This window comes from Hydra vulgaris, chromosome 05 (genome assembly GCF_038396675.1).
Source record: "Hydra vulgaris chromosome 05, alternate assembly HydraT2T_AEP".
NCBI lineage: Eukaryota > Metazoa > Cnidaria > Hydrozoa > Anthoathecata > Hydridae > Hydra > Hydra vulgaris.
In genome coordinates, this window is record NC_088924.1 from 24,272,943 (window position 1) to 24,290,000 (window position 17,058).

At 28.4% G+C, this 17,058-nt stretch overlaps 1 protein-coding gene across 1 annotated transcript in view; it reads right to left on the reverse strand.

Annotated features, from left to right (window-relative positions):
• LOC136080706 (uncharacterized) overlaps window positions 1-17,058 on the reverse strand; it is a 172,441-nt gene that overhangs the window by 18,734 nt on the left and 136,649 nt on the right. Inside the window, exons 15-21 of the mRNA XM_065797696.1 lie at window positions 16,333-17,058; window positions 15,851-16,069; window positions 11,345-11,465; window positions 8,199-8,361; window positions 5,843-6,209; window positions 2,783-2,960; window positions 2,519-2,694 (exon numbers count right to left, since the gene is read on the reverse strand). The exon at window positions 16,333-17,058 is cut by the window's right edge and continues 3 nt beyond it. Coding sequence (XP_065653768.1) covers window positions 2,519-2,694; window positions 2,783-2,960; window positions 5,843-6,209; window positions 8,199-8,361; window positions 11,345-11,465; window positions 15,851-16,069; window positions 16,333-17,058 — 1,950 coding nt within the window. The remainder of the gene's footprint in view (window positions 1-2,518; window positions 2,695-2,782; window positions 2,961-5,842; window positions 6,210-8,198; window positions 8,362-11,344; window positions 11,466-15,850; window positions 16,070-16,332) is intronic.

The following is a 17,058-nucleotide window of genomic DNA, read 5'->3' on the forward strand; positions in this document are numbered from 1 at the left end:
AAGGCAAAAGTCCAACAATTATAGTAAAATGCAAATTGTTTAAGCAAAAAAAAATGTTTTACATTAACTTTAAAATACCGGGAGTTGTTTCTTTAGGCTGTGTCAAAAAAGGGAGACACCATTACTAGTCAATACTATGTAAGAAAATATTTGGAACCTATTATGTCAGAAAGTAATAAGAAAAGTAAAGTATATATTTATATATACTTTACTTATATATAAAGTAAAGCATATATAAAGTATATATATATATATATATATATTTATATATATATATATGTACATAAATATATATATATAAATAAATATACTTTTCTAATTTTTAGTTGTCTTCAACAGCATGTTTCTCCATCAGTAGGTTCATCAGAAAGAATGTCTAAACATCAAAAAGTTCAAATTATAAAAAAATTATTTCACAAGAAGTTGGGAATCGTTATAACTAACTATGTAATAATTGTAGTATTTTGCATCACGGAAGTTGCATTAGCTACATTAGATAATTAAAAATATATGAAAAGAATTTTTTAGAATAAGGATAATTTTAGACTGGTTTATAATTTTTTTTTAAAAACTTATTTTCATGCCTGCATTAAGACATTAATTTATATTTTTTATGCAGTAAATTTTCTTGATCTAAATGAGTAATAATTTTAAATTTTTCTTTTAAACATTGTGTACATTTTTTGGAAATGTTATTATAGGCAGGCGCAGTTTTTAGAATAGATCAGTTTAATTTAAAATTAGTATTTTTTTCTTTCGAGTTGCCAAATATATTTTGACAGCATAGTCTCTTTTAAATATTTTTTATGTTTAAAAGATTGTATATATATATATATATACACACATATACATATACATATATATGTATATATATATACGCATATACATATATATATATTTATATATATCAGAAGTGTACATTGGATTTTTATATATTTGAGTTTTGACACTTACAGGCATTGTGCAAACTACAAACTTTTGTATATTATGTCTCAAAGAGTTGCAGTGATTTGAGCTTGGGATCTAAAATACCCTAAGTTTATGACCCATCTAGCCCTTAATGTGGGAGAAACAAGTTTATAAAATATTTGCTTTACTATTTCCATCCAAATTTATAATCATCGAGGAATTTCAAATTTCAGGCAATAATTTCTTAGCATTCAGTTTTTTTAACCTTGCAAAGTTTACACTCTTCTAAATTCGAGGGGGAGGTTAAAACTTCATATGGTCATAATTTTAACAATAAGAGACTATTGCATGAAATTTGAAATTTGTTGATGAATATGAATTTATATAAAGAATAGTTTCGAAAATATTTTATAAACTCAATGCTCCCATGTTAAGGTGGGCTAAAAAACTAGGGTTTTTTGTTCGCAAACTCTAATCACCCCGATTCTTTGCAAAACATTCTTATTCGACATTTAAAAATCCGCAACTTCCAACATCTAGACAGAAAAATTCCTCTAGCAACCATTGATTGAAATTGGGGATGGGAACAGTCAAAATTGACATCAACAAGCACCAGTGTATCACAGTCACATTATATATCCAGGCAGAAACAATACCTAGCGAAGACAGCAGCACAGCTGTAATTGAACAGAATAATGGAACTCGCAAACAAATTCATTGTTAGAAAAGTGGAAAAAAAAAGGTAAAGCTCATCTAAACTCAGTTGGTCATGCTATTGGTGACAAGAACCCTCTACAGTTTGACTGTATTTGAAAATATAAATGCTAAGAAAAGCTTGGTGATGCTAGTAATATGTCAATTTGTAGAAACAATTATTCATTGGGGTAAAAAACAGTTCATTGTGAATAACACAATTGTACGCAAGATTCTTAATTACTGTAGTATAAAGTATCATAGCACAAAAATGCAAGTAGCTATTACTGACTTTTTATTGACCAAATAAAAGTATGATAGTGTAAGCAGTTTTTCTTAAAACGCTTGCAATAAGTAACATGTCTACATTGTCAGTAAAAACACAAGTGGATTTAATTGGTATGTTCTGTGATATTGATGGCTGAGAAAAAAAGTTATAACTAACAAAACACTTAATGTAATGTAAAGGTTCAATGATTCAATAAATAACACAAATGCTCGCCTTATTTTAAAAATCGATGAAGTAGCATATCAAATCTATCCCAACAATAGTCAGCAATAATTTTTATAAAGAAACACAGTCTTTACTTTGCCAACAAGCAAAGCATTACAAAAAATGTACAATCTTTACATAGAGACATTTGCAGCCTCTAACTCAGGATGCGAGCTAGCAAGTGCTGCTACATACAGACATATATTCAACAAATGCTATAATTTTAACTTTTACAATCTAAAAAAAGACCAATGCTCAGAATGTGCAAAGTATACCATTATGTTAGAAACACAGAATGCAAAAAGCTTAGGGGAGCATATCAGTCAAAATGAAGAAATACAGCCAGCTATTTAAAAAAAAAAACATATTATTTATAAAACATAATAGGATTTAAAAAATTTATAAAAACAAAAAACCACATACAAAATCAATAGTTACACATGCTAACCAATTCAATGATTTTTGATTTCCAAATGCTATTCCATACCAAAAAATGATAATGCCACAAGCAAGAATATTTCCAGCACAAACAAACCATGCAATATACAGCTTGCATTTTTCAACAGAAATGCACAGTTTTTTTTTGTTTGGTTGTGAATCTGCATACAAAATAAATAATTAAATACTTAAACTGGAAACTCTTTTCACCAGTGTATTAAGTGAAAGTAATAAAAGTAAAGTGTTTACTATTGTTTTCAAGAAGATGCACACAAGCGTATGACTCTTTTCGAGCAATATTGTTTATATCACAAGCAAAACAATAATGTGAATCGTTTCTTGGAAAATTTCTTATTGAACAAAATAACTTCAAAAGTATAAAATTTACTGGAAACTTAATGCAAGTGGAAACTAATACCACGAAAACCTAAATAGTTTTTTATATTAAAAGAATGTTAACTAGATTTAATTGAGATGCATAAGTAATAACTAATTATAGAAAATAAATAAAAAAACATGAAAATATTCTATGAATAAGAGACTTTATTTCCTATAAAAATTTAAAAAACATAACTTTTAACCCTAGATATTATTAACCAATATATTTGGATTTTTTTCTAAGATTTATTTTGGAATATAATCAATCATAATGTTTTTAAAACTGCATTTTTAAAATTAACTAAATCTTTAGAAATACTTTATTAGTAACCTTTGCTAATGTATTTAATAATTATTTTAACTCTTTTAGCATATGGTTCAAGTATATCACTTTTTAAGATATAATAAATTTTAAGTATATCAAACTCTTTTGAGAACATAAAAGTTGTAACTTCATAGTTCTGAATAGGCCACACATAATTAAGAAACACAAAATGCCAATAAAAAACTTTTACTCTTATCACTGATATAGTGCCTCCTTTCTAACCTCCTGGATCTTGCCAGGAATAGATTTTTATTTCCTTTCGCTGGTTCAATCATGCCTCATTCTACTTCATGGTTTTTGCCTTCCCAGAAAAAAAAGTTCCATAGAATTATTATAAACTTTTGAAAACTCTATAGAATCTCTGCTGATTTCTATAAAAATTCATATAGAACTTTTTTTTCTACTTTTTTCTATAAAAAAAAATTTTTTATAGCAATTTCTTCTGATATTAATAGACATTTAAGAGAAATTCTATAGAAATTCAATAGAAATTTAATAGTAATTCAATAGAAATTCTATAAAAATTCTATGAAAATTCTATAAAAATTTCATAGGAATTCTATAGAAATTCTATAGAATTCTATAGAATTTTTATAGAATTCTATAAAATATCTATAGAGTTCTATAGAATTTCTATATGATTCTATAGAATTCTATAGAATTCCATAGAATTTCTTAATTCTATAGAATATCTATAGAATTCTATAGAATTTCTATATGATTCTATAGAATTCCTATAGAAATTCTATAGAATTTCTTTAGAATTCTATAAAAATTCTATAGAATTCTATAGAATTTTTATAGAATTTTATAGAATTTCTATAGAATTCTATAGAATTTCTATAGAATTCTATAGAATTTCTATAGAATTCTAGAGAGTTTCTATAGAATTCTATAGAATTTCTATATGATTCTATAGAATTCTATAGAATTCCATATGTTTCACAAGTTTATAGAAAGTCTATAGAACATTTTTTCCTTAGTTCTGGTACAGTTTTTTACATTTTCTTTTTCATCTTTTTCAAATGAGCAACTCTCTTGAGTCTATTTATTATTGCAAGAGATCATTGTAAAAAAGGTGCTGTCTAATGCTGAGCTCAATTATTACCAGTTTTTATATCTCGTATCTTATTTCAGAAGTTAGGCTCTAGAGACTTCTTATATCGAAAATCTTCAACACCATCCTTAACAAAGGTAATTCTAACATTTCATCTCAAAAACATATTTTTTTTAATTCATCTCACCAAGACCACGAAGGCCACTACAGTCGAGGAGGCTACTTAATTGTGGTCACAACCTTCTCTCAACTCTATAACTCCAAATCACGAACCTTGAAAAACAAGGCCAGTGCACGGAGAAACAGGTTGAGCGCTTGGGGATTGAACTAAGAACCTTTTGATTATGAAGCAAGTGCTCTACCACTATACTACTACCATGTTTATTTAAAAAGAATTTTTTTTTTAAATCTACTCTTAAATCTATTTATAATATACTATTCCTATTTTTCCAGTCAAACAGGTTGAACCCTTGTTAGACCTTCAAATCACTCTAGCTTAGATGCTAAAGTCAATTAAACTATTCTATATATTCTATTGTATTAGATGGAGGCAGTGAAGCAAAGACTATTGCTCTTGAAATAACTAAATCTTTCAATTAAGTTTTCAGTAACTTCTGGAGTACCTTAAGGTTCTTTAATTTGTCCTGTTTTATTTCTTATTAACATTAATAGTCTTTCTAACAGCCTTACATACAAAGTGGCCTAATTTGCTGATGAATCAACTTTATACTCCTGTTTTGACAAAAAGGCTTCTCTATTTGATTGCTAAGAACAAGGAGGCTTTTGAATTTGAACTCAAACAAAACTTTTTTTTACTCCTTTTGAAATACTGCTCACTACTGACCTCTCATTGAAACCATATATACAATTGATTACAAAGTTAGCATCTGCTAAGGTTGCTTTTTTACTGTGCTCATCATTATTGTACACCATTTTCTACCTCTACAAAGTTCTTATTTTTCTCTGTATGGAATACTGTTGTCATATTCGGAGTGGTTCCTCTAACAATGCTCTTTCTTTTAGACAAGGTCCAAAAACAGATTATAAATGAAGTTAGACCTACTATATAAGCCAAGCCTGAGCTTCTTTACCATGACCGTAAAGTTGCATCTTTTTGCCTTTTTTAGTAATACTATCATGATCCTTACTCAAAAAGAACTACTATTAAAAGTTTCATCAACCAAAAACTCATTCTCACTTGAATCAACTGTGAGCAAAGTCATATTCTTTAACTGTATCTCTCCTTTCATGCTCTAAAAACCTTAAATTCGTCTAGTTTTTTCCCCTGCACTTTAAACCTTTGGAACTCTCTCCTATTATTGTGTTTTCCTAACTCATATAATCTACAATTTTTTAGGTAATACTTAATTCCTACAACGTCCCCAGTAGTACTATGCTCAACTTGTTTTTCCATGCAGCCACCCTTCAAAAAGGTTTGTACTTAGGAGTAGAGAGATAGTTGTAACCACAATAAAGTAGCCTTAACTGTAGTTGTCCACTCAGCCTTGAAGAGGAAAACAACATAAAAAAAATTTAACAAATAAAAAACCTGTGTCAGATTAATAATGAAGTTGCCACCTCTATTTTCTATAGCTGGAGCTGCTTGAGGAACACGTTGATAAAACATTGTGCTAACCATCATGGAAGTCATAATTAAAGATACTGCAACAGATAACCTTTGACATCTAGTAAAGTTACTTTTAGGGGAACGAAAAAAGATTGAAAACCATAAATGCTCATTATGCAATTTATGCTGTGCTTTATTTTTAAAAACAAAAAGAGAATTAGTTGATTCTTCAAATGATGCAACTGGTAAAACACAGTCTAACACGCACATGCCACGATCCACAGCAATCCAGCAATGGCCTATGAACACAAATCTTTGCTCAGTTTGAAGATCAATCATTATAATGTTTCTAAATATTAAAAAAAAAAATGCCAAAGCTATTAAATTAATTTTAAATTAATTTTTAATTAAAGCTATTAAAACTAATTTTAAAAACTGAAAAATAAAAAAACAGAAATTTAAAAAATAAAAAAAATCTACACAGTATATCATATAAAAAAAAAGTGTGATAGTGATGTAGTAATAGAGTGCTTGCATTGAAAGCAAACATTCTAAAGATCCATTTTCCACTGTGTCCCCTAGTATTACTGTTGCCCTCAACTTGCTTAATTATATATATATATATATATATATATATATATATATATATATATATATATATATATATATATATATATATATATATATATATATATATATATATATATATATATATATACACTGGCGAGCAAAAAAAAGTGAACAGTACAATTTTTCAGTAAATTATGTATTATTAATCAATTAAAAATATAATACATAAAATATAACATATCGCTTATGTTAAATACATATACATACACATATATACGACTCATTTTGAAAAAAAAAATTAATATTTTGTGTGGCCACCACCACTTTTCATCACTTCCTTTAATCGACGCGGCATCAACTCAATTAAATTTGCTATCAAACGGTCAGGTATCATAACCCAAACTTGTTTTATGGCTGCCCAAAGATCATCCAAAGATGAAATATTATTTTTATGGACCTCTTTATCCATATAGTCAAATTTTCAATGGGATTAAGGTCTGGACTTTGGGCAGGCCAATTTTCAAAAAGGAAGATATTGTTATCCTTGAGCCATTTTTTAACTTGTTAAGACGTATGGCAAGGAGCATTGTCAAGTTGAAATTTAATTTCATCCTCTTCTAATTCTTCCAGTGTGGGCAGCAAAGATTTTTGTAGAATACTAATGTATTCTTTGGAATTTATTCGTAATTCATCTTCGACTCTATGCAATCTGCCCACACCTTTGGCAGAAAAACAACCCCAAACCATAATTCCAAGATTACCTTTTACCGTTTGGTAAATACAATCTGGATTTAATTGTTCGTTCTTACGTCTAATGCACATCTGTGGACGATCTGAATGCAAACAAAATTGTGATTCATCAGACCATAATATTTTTGTCCAGTCTGTGTTTTTTTATTATATTTTACCCAAGCTAACCTTGCCTTTTTATGACGTGCTGTAAGAAGAGGTACTTTTTTACATGGGTGTATTTTGAACCCCTGATCTTTAAGACGCCTCAAAATTGTCCATCGGCTAACCTTTTTATCATCAGAACACATAAAAGTTTCTGCGATATGCGTCGTAGTGATTTTTCGATTTTTTAAAACATTCAATTTTAACTTGTGACAATCTCTTTTCGTCATTTTTCTTGGTCTGCCAGAACCTTTTTTTCTAGCTGTTGTTTTATTGTTTTTCTGACGTGAAAGTATCTTGTGAACTCCGCCAACACTAATGTTTACACCTTGAGCTTTCATAATTTGAATAATTTGGCGTATCGATTTACCGGACGCACTCATTCCAACAATGATTCCTTTTTTGTTCCATTGTTAAATGAGGTCCTCTGTGAAAGAAAAATGATAATATTTTTAGAGTAATACATGAAGAAAATATTTATTTAATGATAAACTATGTATCTTTGAAAGATAAACGTAAATTCTTTGATAGTGCGAACAAAAATAAACAAGCTTGTATGAGTTTCTGTCCAGAGCTCTTTCATTTTATGCGTAAGCAGTCGCTGTCCACTTTTTTTTGCTCGCCAGTGTATATATATATATATATATATATATATATATATATATATATATATATATATATATATATATATATATATATATATATATATATATATATATATATATATATATATATATATATATATATATATATATATATATATGTAGTCAGATAGAAAGTCAGTAGAAAAATAAAAAGTATAATTATGTTGAAAATTTTTAAAACTAAATTAAAAAAAAAATAAAGCAAAAAAACTATTAAAAATCCCACATACTTTACATACCAACCTCCACCACTATTATCATGCCACAAATGAATAAAATCTAAATCACCAAGAGTACTCTGAGTAGCCATAATGAATGTGTCGCAACTTGATCTTTGAAAACATGCTCTTTCTGGATCTTTTAAATGTCTCACTCCACTATCATTTAAGTTGCCTGTTTGAATTATTTTCATAAAGTATTTTAAAATGTTGATTTTTATAAATGATATTGAAAAGAAAACAAAAAATTAAATAAACAAAAATAAGAAAGTAAAACAAATAAAATTAGGAAGAATATTAAGAAATTAATTTTTAAACATTTAAATCATGAACTATTGTTTATTAGGGTGTAAACCAGGATATTAATTTGAATGCTGTTTTTTTAATTATAAAAAGATCTTTAACTAATATTTAAAATTTTATTATGTAAACTCCTTCAACTAAAATCTGAAATTTTGAAAATCATTCTATTAATTTGAACTAAGTCAAACAAAAAATACAACACTAAAATCAAAACATAGAAATTAATATTTAGAATTCTATGTTTAAAAAAAAAACTTATTTTTGGGATACTGCTTTTCAATTGATCCATAAAATATTTAAATACACTGTATAACAATCCTTTATTTGGTGTTTCAGTAGTGAAGTGGCAATACAAAGAAAATCTTGTCTACACAGATCTTTTCCATGGTACAAATCAAACAGTTCCTCAACTGTAGGTAACTTCTGTGGGTCCAAAATAATGTACAAGATCAGGAAATGAATCCATTGTTTCAGTTTCATGTCTTTCATTTGAACTGACCAAGAAATCAACAAACAATTGATAATCTCTATTATAGATATCCTTGCATACTTCTTAATAGGCTGTCAATCTTGTTAAATTTACACAGACTGATGTCAAATATTTTTTTCATAGATATCAGCAATAACTTGAAAAAAATTGAGAGCTAGCAGCTTATGAAGAAAAAAACTTCCTAATACCCAGAAATGCTGCATCACCAACACTTATTGCAAAAAAAAAAAATTCAAATGTTCAAACTAAAGAGAGAACTTTAAATTTTCAGATCTAATCCAGACTATAAAAACAATTTCAACTATACAGAAAGTTGTTTAAGTTTTACATTATTATCAATGCTTGGCACTGCTGTTTTAAATATTTGGTAATGATGTTTTTGAGGTTCTAATATATACTAGGATATATCCTTAGCTACAAGCTAGCAAAAAACCAAAAAACTTTGGAAATTTTTGAGTCCTGTCAGAATTTTTGAACCTAACTTGAATAGAAATTTGCTCAAGTAGTTCAAAAGCTAAATAATCATTTTACAGTAAGAATGATTCAGCTCGGTGAAAGCAATACCACAAGTCAAGTTGTTTACTATCATGATCTCAACAAATCTCATTCAGATGTTGTAAAACTTGGAATAGATAGGGGAGAATACTTTCGGAAAATAAATTTTACCCTCATTATGGTTCAAAATGAAGAAAAGCCTCAAAGTCCATTTCAGAAAACTGTCAGATTGATAGCACCAACATTATCAAAAACTAAGTGACAAGCAACAAATGCTGGTCGCAACTTCTCAAGACACACCAGAGACCTATAGCAAAGTCAAGTCCATTTTTGATCTTATCAAAATGTGCTAAAAATTTCCTCATTGTCTCATGTGATATGAAGCTTACCAATGTAATGTGTGGTAAACAATCTCATAGCAGCAATCACACATGCTGTTGGAATGACATTGAGTTAACAAATCACCTTAACTGTGGAAGCCTCGGAACTTTTAGTGGTATATAAAGCAAGCAAAAAGAATTAGTTAGCTCACATAGCAATTTTAGAAAATCAAAAGTCTTTCAAAACGTGTTACACCTATCACTGTTGGAGTTTCCAGTCCAAAAGCTTAAATGAGAAGCTATTCTACCAATAGAGCTACATTTGTTGCTAAGTGTTGTGAACCAGCTAGTAAAAAATTTGGTTGATTTTTGGCCTGGTACAAAGGAATGGCCATCAGCACTGCCTATTCCACCTCAGCCCTACCATGGTGATCATTTCAATGACAATGATTGTATGAAGCTATTGAAAGGTTTGGGCAAGTTACAGCAGCTTGCTGAATCAGCAAACTTCAATCAGGCCATGTGGTTACTGCATGCTTCGGCATCCAGCTAGATTAAGACTTTGAATTAAAAATTATGAAATTCAGAGACAGCTTCACTAAACTCTTTGTTTTCTTTACACCAAAAGTGCATGCTCTTTTTCACCATGTACCACTTGTTCATCAAAATCAAAAATACAGGAATTGGTCTCTTTTCGAACAAGCAACAGAAGCTCTACATTTAATCTTCAAAAGTCACTAGGAGAAACACAAAAGAGATGTTACACATTTAGATATTTACAACAACTTATGAGATGTATTGTTCATTATAACAGTAAAAAGGTTTAAGAATATCTCAAACTTTTGAGTTCTGATGAAATTTTATTTTCGTCAAAATATAAAGGAATATGAATTTTGTAATAGCAATACATCAGAGAGGGTAATAACAACAACAAAAAAAGCATATGCTTTTTTCTTTTTTATTATTTGTGTGTTGGAACCGGATATCACTGTATTAATATAAACAAAAAAAAAATATTGTTTAAAGTAAATAAAAGAAAACAGGAGGTAATTGGGTCCAATATGAATTAATCATCAAAAACTTTAAAAAGAACAAAAAAATAGCAGCATAGGACTTAGTTAAGTTTAATATTAGATAACCATACGAACTAGCAGACATGGGAACCATTAAAAAACTGCAGACACAATTTTTGGGTCTCAAGTAGACTTCCTACCTAGTGCCCATAATATAACCTGTATGGGTTTGATATATGACCTATATACTATTGCTAAAAGGGTATGCTGATGTGTATTATAATTTCAAAAGTTGATTACACTTTGAAGTTAAAGTTTAGCAACCAATGGTTACATTTTGTTATTATTCGGAACATGAGTATATGAGAAAACTGTAAATAAATCAAAATTAAAAAAATACTATAAAAAAAAAAAAAAAAGTAACAGGAAATCATTAATTCCATTCTCAGAACTATTATATGACATGTATAAAATTGTTATTACTGATTTTTGTGTAACTATGTGATTGAATATCAAGAATCAAAAAAGTCATCTTACCAGCAACATTAAAAAAGATGTTTGATTTAGTACCAGCATTTCTTCGAGTACCAGTATTTACAATGATTTGATACAAATAAGTATCTTCATCCCGATTATCAGCAAGTGGACAAACACCAATCTGAAAATAAGGTTAATATAATTTATAAAAATTTAAAACTAATATATAAAAAAATACTGCTGGAAACATTGAGTTACTGCAAACTAAACATTGTTTTCCACACCACACACACCCTGAATAAAAAAATGTACATTCAGTACATCATAACTCATAAACTCATTGACATCAGGCATTTAAAAATAATTAAATTTTACATTTACAGTTACACAATATGTATTTAAAAAGATCATTTTTTTTGTTCTGAATTTTCATCAGTTTCCAACCAGTTTGGCATTAAATAAAGACCAAGTTTCAGAACAAGATTGCTCAATAGTTTGTTTTTTAAAGTTGATAACAACATTGTTATTTAAAAAATAATAAACAAATGTATTTTGAAATGTTCTTAATTTATTGTTTTTGATAAGTATGCTATATGTGAATAATAACAAATACTTTTAGTTGCTATAATGTGCTTTTGTTTATCTATGATTTAAAAGTGGTATTACGTTGCAGCGTGTAAAAAAAACTGTTATTCTCGCCAGTTGAGTATTACAAAGTTGAGGTGTTATTTAGCAGCATTTTTTGCCAGGTGGTCTAAATTTTTGTTAATTATTCATCTGCCACAGATATGGCAACAGTATTCCATACAAGGACAGATTTGAGATTTATAGAGATAACGAATAGAATCCAAAGTAAGAGAGTGTCAAGCAGGATAAATAGATGCAACCCTAGCAGATTCTAATTTTATATATGGTTTCCAAGAAAGATTCAAAGTAAGAGTTAATCCTAGAAGATGATGTTCTCAAACCTTAGATTTGAGAACATCTGGAAGATCGTTAATGTAAATTAAAAAGAGTATAGGGCCAAGAATAGAACTTTAAAGAACCCCTGAAGTTACAGGATATGAAGAAGAGTGCTGTCCATCAAGAACAACTTTTATTTTTTTTTTTTTTTTTAGAAAGGATTAAATAATCTTAAAGATGTTACCTGACAAATCAGAAGAAAGCTTATGGGGAAAAACAGCATGCCAAAAACTTTATCAAAAGCTTTAGAAATGTCAAGAGCAATAGCCTTAACCACTCCACCTCTATCTAATGCACAATAAAACCTTTCAGTTTTTACTGTTAGCAAATCAGCTGTAAAAGTAGAAGATCGAAATTTATGTTGATGAAAGTAAGTTATTAGATTCCATATGAGAGATTAAATATTTGTTAATTAAAGATTCAAAAACCTCACCTATGATAGGAAAAAGACTAATGGGACGGTAGTTAGACAAGTCAGATTTCTCTCTAATTTATGAAAATAGGGATAACAGATTCTGCTTTACAGAATGCTGGAAAACAAGAATTTGTTAAGCAATTGCTAATTAGTTTTGAAAGTATAGATGACAACTCTAGAATACACTTCTTCAAGACTATAACAGGTATATTGTCCAGACCACAAGCTGTTGTTGTAAGAGGTTCAATGATAGGGGAATTCTGATGACGAAGAAGAATGAGATAATAGTTTCAGAAAGTTCAAACTGTGATTAGAAGCAATTAAGGGTATATGTGGAGAAACTGAGCACTAGGATCAGAAACAAGACATAAGTCGAGTAGAAAAGGTAAATGATTTGGGTTGTCAGGAAAGCGAGTTAGAAAGTTGACTATTTAAGTTAGAAATTGAGAAAGGTAAAAGCACCAACAACAACAATATTGGTTGATGGATAAAGAGAAAAGGCTTGGTTAACTTGATCAGAAATAACATCAAAAAGAGTGCAGTCTTGAGATGAAAGAGAGCAATATAGAACAAAGAGAAAAGTAATAGAGTGAAGTGGTGCTATATGAAATCAAGGGTGAGTTCTTTTGAATGTCAATGCCTAGGCCAAGCATGTGACTATTGCAGTCTTTACAAACTAAAGGAAGATAACCATCAACACTAAAATCACAAGATAAGACAACCGAACTCAAATTAGTCTCACAAAAAGCAAGTAGGTCTTGTGAATTTCGCAAGAGATAAGACTTAACAGAAGAAAAGTTACCTCGAAGACCACAAATATTAGTTAATGATAAGTTAAGAGAACTTGGAAATGATGATGGCTTTTTGTGTTTTAGAGTTTTTGGTACTTAAGTCATTTTTAAATTTGTTTAAGAACTTGACTCAAAGCATAGATACTCAGTTCACTGTTTAATAGCCCAAGCAATTGTCTCATTACTGTTAATAAACCCTAAACCATAACAAAGGACACCAAATATGGCCTTGACAATGCACACCAAAAGTACAAGCAGGGAAATTATCAATGCACAACATGGCACTGTTAGTACTCTGATATTTCACAGCTGTTGATAGAATCAGCCTCTCAGAGAGCTACAACAGAGTTCAGGAAACCTAACTACTAGCCAACCTCAGAATCATAAAACTGAGTTTAAGAGCTGTACCCTCATTAGGAGATAATAGAATGAGTAGCTGAGTCATAAAAACAGAGACACAAGCAAACATATGAATCAAGAAGATCCAGCATTTAACATCCTAAACTGGAAACAATGTATAATAAATATATCTGTGCCAGCCTAATAGATGAAATATCAAAATATTTTCAGATATTCTACAAATATCACAACCAATAACTTTAAATTTATGTTAAGAACTTATTTGGGATTTTTATGACTATTATTATATTATTATTATCAGATTTGTGATATATAATATAGTTTTAATATTAGTTATTTCATTATTTTCACAAACTGAATGTAATTCAATTTTTGTAATAACTGCGTATTATTATCTTAAATTTAAAGATTTTATATTTTTTATAAACTCAAATATAATTATATTCTCTTTTTTTATTTAGTTGTCTTTGCCATTTCTGTATTAGTTTGCCTAGTGTTGAAACATGGTTTTAATTTAGTAAATCTATCTTTAATTTAGTAAATCTGTCATTAACTTTTTTCAACACAATGCTTTAGAAATACTGTCTGTCTTTTTAATAAAAGTTTATTAATTAAGGGAAGCATTATTGGAATACTCTGTTAATAGTAAGCTTCAACGCAATTTTTGCTACTATAATTGATTATGACCATGTATAAGAAATGTTCTACAAGTTGCCTACTACTTTATTATGTAATTTATTAATTACAATTGTTCTTGAAGTTAAAATATTTAAACAAAAAAAATATATTGCTAAGTTGTGGCGTTACTTTGCAGCACTTAGTGCTAAGCAGCTTTATTAATTTAAAGGTAGAATATGTTATTTGGCCTTTTATAATTTTCTGAAAACTCTGGATATTCTTTTTTTAAATATAATATACTATGGTTTAATAGACAGCTTGGTTTACCTTGCAGTTGATGTCTATCATTAAAAATGATTATTAGATAGTTTCATTACTGGAACTCGCTGATTATAATCATTTATTAAAAGCAAAGACAGAAATAACTATCCAATAAATACAATAAAGCATTAAATATTGTATGTTTTAAACTGTCTAAAGGATTAGATAAATTTGCTTTTTTTTAACCATTTCAAAGATTTAAAAAATTTAATATGTTTTTAAAGTCGATAAACATTTAGCAAAGCTAATTTAGTTAGTGGAATACCCCCCCCCCTTCAAATAGCCCCCTTAATACAGCACTGGGTGAAACAATACTATAAGTAATTGGGCTTAGGGTATTAATAAAGAAAAACATGACTTTTTTTATTTTAAAAAGGTATGACTAAATAAGGCTGTTTTCAAGAAAAATATCTATTTTTCAGTAACTTTGACTCCCTTGAGCAAGCTGAAGACATTCACGTTATTTGAACACATATCAAAAGGCAACTTTTTGTTGCTATTTTATATCAATAATTTACTATTTATATTTTCACTAAAGTTTCACTGCAACCTTATGTCACAGGTCAGGATGTTCTGTGCTTGCTGGGTTTAATCTACTCAATATTTTTACTACCTGCTCAAATAAGTAAAAATTATTTGCAGTGTGTTGTGCTAGGCTGTTATTGCTTTCAAATTTTTTTTTCTTTATTTTCTAAAAGTTTATCAAAAATATAATGCAAACTAATGCTTTTGTAATTTAAGATAATGATTTTTTTTTCTTTCTTTTTTTCAGGTATTAACAGGCTATACTTGGTTTACCTTCTCTAATGCTTACTAAAATAAATAGGTTCTATGTAGATAATCTTGTACCTTAATAAATTCTTTAGATAATATATTAAATTATATTGTTTTTAATGATTTATTTACTAATAACTCATACTACAGGTTACTTTAGGTTACTTACTGCAGGTAATGCTATGTTATTATTAATTATTAATAATTATGTAGTTTAGTAATTAGGTATTGCTGCTAGTAATACTTGTTATTATGAGTTTTAATATTTTTTATGTATGTATATACTTATAAATCATTGGAAACAATTAAAAAATGAAAATTTACCTTTGAAATATCTTGTCTATCTAATCTCCTTGTAATTAACAGTCCAAGCAACCATAATGAAATTACTGTTACAACTGTTACAAGTAATACATATCCTTTCTTTATTTTTGATATAGAAAATGCAGGTAGACGGTTGGGAGCAACAAAAAATCCACCAAAAGTTGTCAAATGATTGCATTTACATTTGGTCATCAAAAAACTTGTTTGATGAACATCAAGCTATAATAGTTATTAATATATTTTAGCTCATAAGAAAAAAATTTAAGAAAAAATAATTTAAACAAGCAACACAAATAAGAAAATAGGTTTCTGAAATAAAACATGTTACTTAAAGAAGATGAAACTTTTCAAATAAAAAAAAAACAAATAAAAAAAAACTTTAAATCCCAACTTTAATTTAACTTAAATTGATTCAAACACATTTGAAAAAAGCAAAAGATAAAAGTTGAAATATTGTTTTTTACAAAAAAAATTTAACATGCCTGACATCCATCTGACATCCATCTGTTTGCATCTTCATTCCAGTAATTACATTCAGCACAAAATGATTTCATTTCATAAACAAATTTCCCAAAATACTCTGTCTTATCAAAATTATATGGATTCTGAACTAACATTTTAGCTGGCATTGGGCCAGAATACAAAAACATTAAATGAAGTTCACTTTTGTTTAACAATGAGTATGTTGAATTGTCAAAATTCCATAACATAATTGCACCATCAGCAAGAAGCAAAACATCTTGATTTCTTTGTAAAACTCTAGTTGAGTATTTATTTGTGTTAATGTTTAAATTAAATATGGCTGTCTCCGTTAAGTTGTAATTTTTTGTCATGACAACACCTTGTTTGACAGATATATTAAGCATAATGTCATAATCAAGTTTTGTTGCAACTTTTCCATATTGGATGTAAACAATAAGATTTGTTAAATTATTTTTATCATTTTCAAAATTAAACTTTAAAAGCAGCTTACAGCCTGACCCTATTGAAAGTGAAACTTGGTATGCTTCATTAGGCATAGATAAAGATACATTTTCCCCATTCATTGTTTCAGGTTTATTTTTTATTGTTATGTTTATTGAATGTGATCTGTTACTCACATTTATTGGATGACCATTAGAATCAGAAAAAAAAAGGCTTTGAGTTTCTGTGCGAATATTTTGAGATTGCATAGTATCCCATGTGTAAACAACATCTTTCATTCTGAC